This window comes from Arachis ipaensis, chromosome B02, assembly GCF_000816755.2.
Source record: "Arachis ipaensis cultivar K30076 chromosome B02, Araip1.1, whole genome shotgun sequence".
NCBI lineage: Eukaryota > Viridiplantae > Streptophyta > Magnoliopsida > Fabales > Fabaceae > Arachis > Arachis ipaensis.
In genome coordinates, this window is record NC_029786.2 from 14,125,196 (window position 1) to 14,135,831 (window position 10,636).

At 33.3% G+C, this 10,636-nt stretch overlaps 2 protein-coding genes across 3 annotated transcripts in view; one reads left to right on the top strand and one right to left on the bottom strand.

Moving 5' to 3' along the window:
- Positions 1 to 5,207, top strand: part of LOC107624992 (flowering locus K homology domain) — a 5,699-nt gene extending 492 nt beyond the window's left edge. For both annotated transcript variants that reach the window (XM_016327498.2, XM_021115544.1), the window contains exons 2-7: positions 334 to 857; positions 2,977 to 3,223; positions 3,344 to 3,495; positions 3,940 to 4,191; positions 4,286 to 4,480; positions 4,777 to 5,207. In XM_016327498.2, coding sequence (XP_016182984.1) covers positions 342 to 857; positions 2,977 to 3,223; positions 3,344 to 3,495; positions 3,940 to 4,191; positions 4,286 to 4,480; positions 4,777 to 4,962 — 1,548 coding nt within the window. In that variant the 5' untranslated portion in view covers positions 334 to 341 and the 3' untranslated portion in view covers positions 4,963 to 5,207. The remainder of the gene's footprint in view (positions 1 to 333; positions 858 to 2,976; positions 3,224 to 3,343; positions 3,496 to 3,939; positions 4,192 to 4,285; positions 4,481 to 4,776) is intronic.
- The window catches only part of LOC107624991 (fructokinase-1), a gene marked incomplete at its 5' end in the record, with an annotated part of 4,027 nt that continues 762 nt past the window's right edge, over positions 7,372 to 10,636 (bottom strand). The window contains 4 exon segments of the mRNA XM_016327497.2: positions 7,372 to 8,160; positions 8,377 to 8,529; positions 9,279 to 9,570; positions 9,656 to 9,906. Of these exon segments, the coding sequence (XP_016182983.1) occupies positions 7,771 to 8,160; positions 8,377 to 8,529; positions 9,279 to 9,570; positions 9,656 to 9,906 (1,086 nt within the window).

Genomic DNA, 10,636 nt, shown 5'->3' on the forward strand with positions numbered 1-10,636 from the left:
TTAAATATGTATGTATGTATGTTTGTATTTGGTGGGTTTGTATGACTGTATACATGCTATATTTTATGTTTTTATATACATGCTCATTGTTTTAATCTTTTTCTGTATGTTTATTTTGTTGAAACTTTAGGAGTTTTGTAGTTCAGTTTTTTAAGGCTCTAGATGTTTATTATACCATGCAGTTAATTGATTTTGGAGCTTGTTTTAGTGTACACTTGAAATTTTTCTTGTTTTCTTTTTGGCATGTGAGGTATTGTTTGTTTGTTTGTTTGTTCATTTTAGTTGTTGAAAATGGTGTTGACGAGTTGTTTCAATTGGTTTTTCCTCCTTCAGATATTGTGATGTCTGGGGAAGAATATGATGCACAAGATGCAGGCTATGTGCCTGAAAACCCTGAATTTCCGCAAAACCATTCCGATGAACATGATGAAGGAAATGTGATTGATGATGCGGGGTTTCCTCAACTGCAGCCTGATGAACATGACGATGCCAATTTGGATGAGGGAGCTAATCCTCCTGAAAATCAGTTTGATGGCCACGAAATTGAAGGTTTGCCCGAAGATACCGATGCTCCTCCACAAGAGAATGCTGAGGAGGAGGAGGAACATCATGATATTGGGGATGTTACTGGGAATTTCAATTCTCAGGAGAAACAGGGAGCACAGGATAATTCGAAAGGAAATGAAATAAAGAAGTGGCCTGGTTGGCCTGGAGAGAATGTTTTCCGGATGTTGATTCCTGTACAAAAGGTTGGCAGTATCATCGGCCGCAAGGGAGAGTTTATTAAGAAAATGACGGAAGAGACCAAAGCTCGCATTAAAATTCTTGATGGTCCGCCAGGAACCATGGAAAGAGCAGTGAGTTTACTTTTCGTGTTCTTGTTAGTTATGCCTTGTGGGATAATCCTGCATATTTTGTTTGAAATATCATATACTTTTATATTGTATAAAATTTTGAAATTACAAAACATTTGGTGTTTCTGGACGGGCTATTCCATTAATCCATTGCTGTTTGTTTGAATACTCTTGTTTGTTTCTTGCATTATTATATCTTCTACATTCCAATGGCAGTATATAGTGCATTTCATATTTTTCAATTATTACATACATAGGTAATATGTAAAATTACAAACATTTGTGCTGTGGGGCATGACATTTGTGAATACTTGCTTACTTGGCAATGAAATTGCAACAGCCGCCACTATATCTTGATCTATTTCAATTGTGTGAATATCATTGTTGCACTATTATGTTTGTTACATTCTGGATTCTGATGGCAGTTTATATTGAATTTAATATTTATGTATGTATTATTGTATCGACCGTTGAATTGTGAATCAGCTTTCTGCTGTTTTAATAGCTGGTCATGTTTTCAAAAAAATGTTATTACCTATACTACAAATTGATAATCAATTGTGTGACTTGGTTGGTATTATTATCTATTAATTTAGTGTGTTATGTGGATTTCTGCCTCATTTCATTATTGTATATTAATGAAATTCTATCATGGGGAGGGCGGGGAACATCTATAAGTCACATCCATGTACTTTAACTAACATCATAGTTATTAATGACTTAAAGTGCTATCATTTGGTAGCTACTATAGTCTTTTAAATAACTATCATTTAAATTGATAGTGGGTAGTGAAGTGAAATTAAAAATGTCTGAACACATGGCAAAATAGTATAATGGATAATATAAATTATGACCACAAAGCAGTTTATCTTGCCCAATACTCTTATTACATAACAATATTGCATTTAAATTGATAATCATTACTGATTAGTGAAGCGAAATTAAAAATGTTTGAACACATGTTAATAGTATAATGGATAATATAAATTATGACCACAAAACAGTTTTTCTTGCCCTATACTCTTATTACATAACAATATTGCATTTAAATTGATAATCATTACTGATTAGTGAAGCGAAAATAAAAATGTTTGAACACATGTTAATAGTTAAGGGTATAGCGGGTGTAATATAAATTGTAACGAAGAGATATCATTAATTTGAAAATGAAACTAAATCGTTTATTCGTGATAAAAACATGTTAACAATATTAACTCTGTTTGAAGAACAGTGTTGTTAAATTTAGGTGAACTGAAAGTATACATAATCTATCAGAGCACAACAATTACTAAATAAACAAACAGATTAATTATATAGATAAGAAGAGATTCTTTTGTCAGGATAACCAAATGGGTGTATGCAGGTTGTCAGCATATATGAATGACCAAAGTGGCTTCAAATTGAAGAGCCAAAGTTCCAGTTGGCAGGAAACAGCAATGAGCATATACAACTGCTGAAATGTTTGTCTTAAGAATCAGAAATAATTTGTGCAGACTTTGGTGGCAAGAAGCATTCATTTTACCTGGTAAATTCAGAACTTGGTCGGTTGGTGTCTTGCCACACTTCCTAAAACTCTCACCCAGAAAAGAATATAAAAGTTACTATGAAAATTAAAAAAATAATAAGCTTCTGAAATTTTATAAGCATCACAAATTTTTGATACGGTAAGTAGAACAATCCTGTAAAATTTAAATGTATCATGACCATTTAATTAAACCAGTGGCATATATCATTATTAAATTAAATTATTACCAAGCTATAAGAATTATTAATAAAGATTTAATTATTTATGCCCCCTAGAAATTTGACATAGTGGAACTAATTGCTAATTCATTGAAGAAACATAATGGAAATAAACATAAAACAAAAGTTAGTTTCACATGGAGAAATCAAATTGCTATCAACAAACATTGACCTAAAGTTAGCAACCAGATTTTATATATTTATGTCAGTGTTACATATTGATGAATAAGGCAACAATCATGTTTCTGGAACGTGCAGATTAATCAATGAGTCAAATTCATTAATTTGGCTTATTTTGAAGTTTGTGTTTTGAGGTTTATTATAAGATTCTGTTGTTTCTTGCGTGTTTCTGATTTCTTTTTGTTTGATGCTTAAAAAGGTAATGGTTTCTGCAAAAGAAGAGCCAGATCGCGCCATACCGCCTGCTGTGGAGGGTTTGTTAAGGGTTCATAAACAAGTTGTCAATGTGGACCACAATCCTCCAGATGCATCGGCCGCATCAAACCAAGTTGTTACGAGGCTTCTGGTGGCAGATACTCAAGCAGGAAGCTTGATCGGGAAGCAGGGTTCCACAGTAAAGTCCTTTCAAGATAACACTGGTTGCAATATACGTGTTCTTGGATCAGGTGTGCACACAGATATTGTTAATTTTGTTTGCATGTTTACCACTAGATCTATTATTTGGAACCCCAATCCATATCAACCAGATTTCTGAGACCTGTGCCTGAATAATGCATTATTTTTAGCTGAATACCTGCCTGTATTTGCTCTACGGGATGATAGTGTTGTTGAAATACAAGGGGAGTCTGCTGGGGTTCACAAGGCAGTTGAACTTATTGCACTTCATCTCCGTAAATTCCTGGTTGACCGCGGCATAGTTGGAGTGTTTGAAACACAGGTATGTCCATTTATATATTTTAGTAGTTTGTCAATCTGAAGGCTGGAATGGTCAGACTATGTATGCGGATGAGTTATGTCATGAGATACGACTTGTGAAGAAGAATCATCAAGCTGATATGAATATTCTTGGCCCTTTATCAATTACATCTTTTAAGTGTAAACTGTATTTCGGAATGATGAATTGGTGTTGCTACTGACAGCTTGGGGTGGAATGCATAATAAGCTATATCTTAATTATTGCACATTAGTGTGCCTGACTTCCATCATTCACAGTTAGCATGATGATTTTTTTCAATATGGTTTCCATTGAAACCTAGTGTTTATGAAAAGAATTAAGTTATATGGATCATCTTTGTGCATGTGGCTGATTATTCCTTTTGTTGTTCTTGATAAAAAATCATTATCCTTGATTTCATTTACTCTTCTTTGTCCCAAACTTCAGATGCAAAGGCCAGATGCTCGAGTTAACCAGAATGTGCCCCCACCTCAAGCTTGGGGTCCTCCACATCCACAAGGGTTCCCCACTCCTGGCAGCGGCGGACCTGCTTTTGCACCCAATCCTCAATATATGCCTCCTTCACATAACTACGATAATTACTACCCACCTCCTGATCTGCCTCCCGTAGATAAGCTCATTCCTCCACCTGCCTATGCAAGGGATACTTCTCAATCACAGCAGTCTGTTGCAAATAAGGTGTCTTCTTTTGCCCAACCTGAGGACTTCAGACTGCCATGCCAGTTTTAAATTATTTGTTGTCTTGATATGTGATTTCCTTTGTACCCTACAGGTCACACAGCACATGCAAATTCCTCTAACCTATGCAGATGCAGTTATTGGAGCATCAGGATCAAATATCAGCTACATTCGCCGTGCTAGTGGCGCAAGTATTACAATTCAGGAGACCAGGGGTATTCCAGGGGAAATGACTGTTGAGATAAGTGGCACCGCGTCACAAATACAGGCAGCTCAACAACTGGTGCAGGTAATTGATTTTGAAGGGATAGTGGATTCTTCAGCCTTGTTGAGAAATTCTTGAACCTGTATTGGAGCTCGTGTACTGCGTTCATAACTAATTAAAGAACTGTCTTTTCAAGAGTTTAAACTAGTGATGGGCTATATCTTAAAATGATATTCATTTTATTCTCTCATTGGATTGTGACCATAACCTCAGCGGTGCTCCATGAACTCCAAAGAATTTCTATGGGTTTCCCTGTACTTGGATTTTGTTGTTTTTGTGCATGCATCTGAATTGACAACAATAAATCTTATCTGATGCAGAATTTCATGGCTGAAGCGGCGAGTGCGGCACAAGATCATATGGGGGGGTCAATTAACCAAGGTTACAATTCCTATCCTACCAATGCTTCTGTTTATGCATCTCCACCTTCAAGTGCTGGAGCACATACAGGTCATGCACCTGCTGCTGATTATGGTTCGGTGTATGGAACCAATTATGGTTACTAAGAGTTAAAAATTCCCCAAAACACCCAAATCCCCCGCGCACGGGGCGGGGATAGAGGAAAAGAAAGAGGATTACATTCAATTTTAGTGGAGGAGCAGTGTTTCTGTAAACTTTATGTTCAATTCTAGCTAGTTCTCGTGGGTATTGTAACCAGGATTGTACCCTTTAGATTTTTACCTTGTTTTACATTGGATATAACTGGACATGGTTTAGTATACATTTTTCTGTCGAAGTGTTGCCTCGCTCATCTTTTATCTGTTTGGTCTTTTACCGAAGCATCTTTAGATTAGATTTTCAACAAAACAAATATGTTTGATAATTGTAACAAACTTATTTTTTAACTAGTTAGGGTGTGTTTGGCAAATGCGTTACAAGAGAAGAAGTACGTTTATACTTCTTGAAAAGTTTTAATTTTTGGTTTGGCAAATTTTTTATTAAGTATTAATTTTTGGTTTGGCAAATTTTTGATTCATGAATGCAGAAGTGATTTTGCTTTCAAAACCATGATTTTCAAGAAGCGTTTCATTAACGGGCTTCTAGACATCAATATTTCATTTTTATTTACCTTTCATTAACTTTATCCTTTATGTATGTTATTATATTATTTATGGAATTCTTATTATTTTTGTTTACATGAATTCTCTTTTTTTATTATTTATTATTTTTATTTTTTATTTCTAGCTTCTACGTTGCACTAACTGGCTTTTAGCCATTGACATTTAATATTTATTTTTTTTTACCAACTTTATTCTTATGTTATTGTATTATTTATGAAATTTTTATTATTTCTTTTTATATGAATTTTTTCTATTATTTTTTATTTTTATTTTTTATTAATTTTTTGTTTGACATTATACATTTTTATAATTGTGATTTTTGTATATTATATTTATTATTATTTTTTTATAATATAATCTATTAATCTCATTAGGTAAAATAAATTAAACAAAAAATTAACCATAAATAATAATAATAATAGTAAAAAATTATAACGTACTAAAAAAGAGTACTAAAAATACTAAAAATATACTATATAAAAAATATCATAAATTTTTTTTTTATTTATTTCAATTACTACCAAGATAAATATTTAATTTTTTTATTATTCTTAGTACTCTCTAAAATTTATATTTTGTTAGTTTTAATTAAAAATATATTTTGCCAATTTTTATATATTATTTTTATTTTAGTGTATAAATATTAATTTTATTATAGAATTAATTAATAAAATCTATTCAATTATCTAAATTAAAATGATAAGATAATATACAAAAATTATTTAAGTTGGTGTCTATTTTAGTAATTTTTTATCTAAAAGTGATTTTGAGTAGTATAATCCAAACAACATTTATTTTACTATAATTTATTTTGATGCAAAGATTGCCAAACATAAATCACTTTAACATAAATTTACTTTTCATCAAAATCAAATTTACAAAATCAATTTTATTAAACTCCTGTTTGTAAACTGTAATCCAAACACACACTTAGTTAAAATTAGCTTCACCCCTAGTTAATTTCTTAACAGAAGACGGTTGGTTACACTTTCTGCAAGCAGTCAAGTGCGAACAAAGTTCTGACTTCTGAGTAATCGCAACATAGCAGTGTGTTATTCACAACGCTAATTTATCACCGTTGTCCTCTTTATTTGACACTGCAAAATGTAAAATTCTTCTACTCATATTTCTTGATTTTATGGGTGAACGCAGATCGGATCTTCTGCAGTTTTTAAGGTTGGATTTGCAAAACACAAATATTTTTAGAAGCTCATTTTTATTAAAAAAATATTAATAAAATTTATTTTTTTTATTCTTTTAAATATGTTTACTCTTAAATATTAAACATACTTTTCTTGAATAATAAATTAAAATAATACAACATATATGATAATTATTAGTTGAAATAAAACATAAAAAGAATATTTACCTATTTATTTTCTTTATTTTTGCGGATATACAGATACTAACACAAAATCCACAATCCAATCCGACTAGTGTGCAGATCCAATCCGATCCAAAAGCCTTGCAGATCAAATCCATATCCGCAATTTTCGGATCGGATTCGGATAAACACCGTAGAAATGCAGATCGTTCCGATCCATGAACACCCCTACTTAATTTCTTTGTATCTAACATTAATTTCTGTTGTTACTTTATACTTGTTATCAATTTCTGTTGTTACTTTATACTTGTTATCTAATGAAACCTCGTAGAATTGAAAACTTTAGGTTTTACTCATGAGAGTGTATTTGGAATTCGATTTGAGGGATTAGCTTTGCCCATTTTGATATTTTTCTTTCTAGAGATCAAAGTCAATTGCTAAATTTTGATTGGAAGCAGGGAACATGATAAACCAATGTCCATAATCCCCACTCAAAATCTAATAGTGAGTGATACAAAAACAAACTATGATCAGAGGATAAAAGCTACTGCCCTCTACCATCGATAAACTATCAATATAAACAATAACATATCACTGCTTAAGAAGCATTCATACAAAAATGAAGCCAAAAAATTGGTACCTATCAGGGGAAAAATAAAAAGCTCTGACTCACTGGTGCTTGGTGTATAGGTGCCTTTGACACCAAAGAAATATTGTTTGTGACAGGAATCGTAACAATTCAGTTAAAATGCTTTATGAGCAGCTACCTCTCACGTGGCCATGTACTTTGCTCAAACAAATGCATTTAGATTAGTTATTGCAGTGTAACTTGGAGATTTACTCTGCTATATGATTTAGAAGGATGATGGAAAAGAATTACTTCACTAGGATGGATACACCGTATGATGTAACATATTATCTGGAATTTATCATGCCGTCACATTATCGGGTATCTGTGGATGTTCAAGCTTAGGCAAGAGCTCGGAGGCGACCTTGTCATATGGGACATGGTTGAGATTGTCTGGATTGCCGATACCGTTCATCATGTGTGACAAACATGTTATTTCCTGAGCTATCGCATTCTTCCCAAGTACATTGGTCCAGAATTTGGTATCTTTGCTGATGTTTGATGATTTTAATAAATCTTTCACATTTTCCAGTTTTGCTACATTCCTACCAGCACCACACCCCATGGCTGTGGCAGCACCCACTGCGTTTGCAATTGTTAATGTATTAACCAACGGCATATTATGTATATAACCATATGCAACAGCAGCAACAAAACTGTCTCCGCACCCAACAGTATCAATGACATCCACCTGATAAGAATTACGAATCTAGTCTGTTTGAATCAAGAGTAAGATGGAGAATAATAACAAATTATCACAAAACTTAAAATGCAAGACTGACAAACATTATAACTTGATAACAGAAGATGTAATAACAAACTAAATAGCAATGATGGAAGAAATCATGATTTCCCAAAATGCTAGAATTTGAACAAAACAATTGAACACAAAATCAGAAGCTAATACCTTGAATGCAGGAGCACATGCTATATTTGATGCAGTTATTAGAATTGAACCATGAGAACCCATTTTTATAATCACCCATTTTGTGCGGATCCCTCTTTTGAGAAACTCCTGTCCTGCTAATATTGGATCTCCTAGGCCAGTTAAAGACTCGGCCTGTTGGGCAAACCAATCACGTGGAGACATTAGCAAATTATATTTTTAAACAGAAGTTTGAAAAATAATTAAACAAGTTCTCAAGGAGATATCCACTTATTGAAATTATCTTCAATTTAGAATGCAATGCAAAAATGATATCACAATAACTTGCAAAGTTGCAATTGATAATTATACAAGCATTGCAAATTGCAATAGACTTGAATGAAGTAAACTATAACAAGGCAAAACTAGACAACACTTTTTAAGATTACAGAATGACACTTTGGCATGCACAACAGAAAATTGAGCTGTCAATGAGGGAACAAAGGAATCCATCAATATATAAGTAGCGATACACAAGATGTACCCAAAAATAGGAGGGAAAAGAAAAAGATATTAGATATACAAACAACGCAGGCCCATGTTAACAAGGAATGGATTTGGTAGAACATTTGCATAATGTAAAGCAGTTCCTGATTAACATAATATGAATATTAATTTTTTTAATTTCAGAATAAGAAACTGAAGATAATGATAATATGGAGTCTTTGTCAGCATCCAAAAGAAAAGTGTAAAACATGATATAGCTCAGAAGATAGATATACAAGCAGAAGTAGAGTTCCCACAATTTATAAAGCAAAGAAAATAATGTTATACAACATCATACCCAAAACTGCAGAGCACGAGCTAAAGGCAATAACTAGAGTCAATCATAACAATATTAAGGATATATGTTTTCTATATATGAGGAAAGTTATAATTGAAACCTCATCAGAAGTTAGAAGAAGAACATCACTCATTCTGAGAAACTGGTCAAGAGCTCTTTGTTCTTCTGAAGTCCCAGTGGAGAGACTCTTTCCACGTGGTCCAGGATCAAAGAATATCGATGTGCCGACATCAACAGCATAGTCCACTGCTGAGAGCAGTAAACTAGGAGAGAGCTCATCAAAGCCATATCCATTACAGAACAAAACCTTTGAATTTCTGATAGCTAGTTTTACTTCTCTGCTCAGTGTGCTCATCCAATGAAATGCAGGTTCCTTGCTAAAATCTGCTCGACTAATAGATAAAAGATATTGACTTAGGCCCTTTGAAAACGAATGTTTAAGAAAAAATAAAAGCATTAGAAGTAATTAAAGTTTACCTGCAAAAACCATGTCTTTGTAACGGATCAACAAGAACCCAGCATAGAAGTGTTTCGATAGATGCACTGGAGCTGTTCACAACATCAGTACTATTACTCATCTCAACCATACCAATGCCCTCATCATGAAGCACATCTAACAGAAACTTCCCATAGATTTCATTACCCACATGACCAATTGATACACAACTAAGTCCTAGCCTTGCAGCTGCTATTGCCATATTGCAGTTCCCACCAGCTTCCCAATATTTCTACACAAAAATCCATAGGAAATATGTTAAATGAATGACAAAAACCAATTCCAGGAATGAAACATATGCATTCCTTGTTCAGATTATTAATTGATACTTGAGTCTTCAGAATTAGATGTGCATATTCTTGTACTACGATGGCTAGATAAAGGAATTCAAATCAAAATCAAAACAAAACCCTCTTTCTCTTCTTGGGGTTCATTGATCAGCTACCTGTGCAAATCCAAATAAGTTGCAGTGGTTATGTAAATCCCATAATGTTGACTCTAGCATTCTTGACATTACAAGTGGAATATGCCAGCAAACAGTTACTGATATTTTAATACCAGAAAGGAAACCAGCAGCTAATGCAACAAGTTAAGCAATTTCGGCATGGTATGATGGTTAGGTAAATTCCTTCTCAAAGTCGTGAGTAAAAAAATCTACAATTCAGATATTACACGTTGCAGGTAAAAGGTTTGCCACAGTCGCAACCCACTTCTATTTTGTACAATTGATGTTTGTTTTGCTCTAAGACAAGAAGTTTGCAAGTTAACTATTCCAACATTAGGTCTTAGACTTTATTGCTTTACTTGTTTCTAAGAGGCATGCTGTTAGTTCCAACCAATGCGCTATCCTCAAAATTTCTTCTCCTTTTTATTATTTCACTTTCTTCTAAATTTTAATCGCAGCAACTCTATTTCTTTCACATAACAAAATCATGTACCTTCCCTAACCATAAAGCTACAAA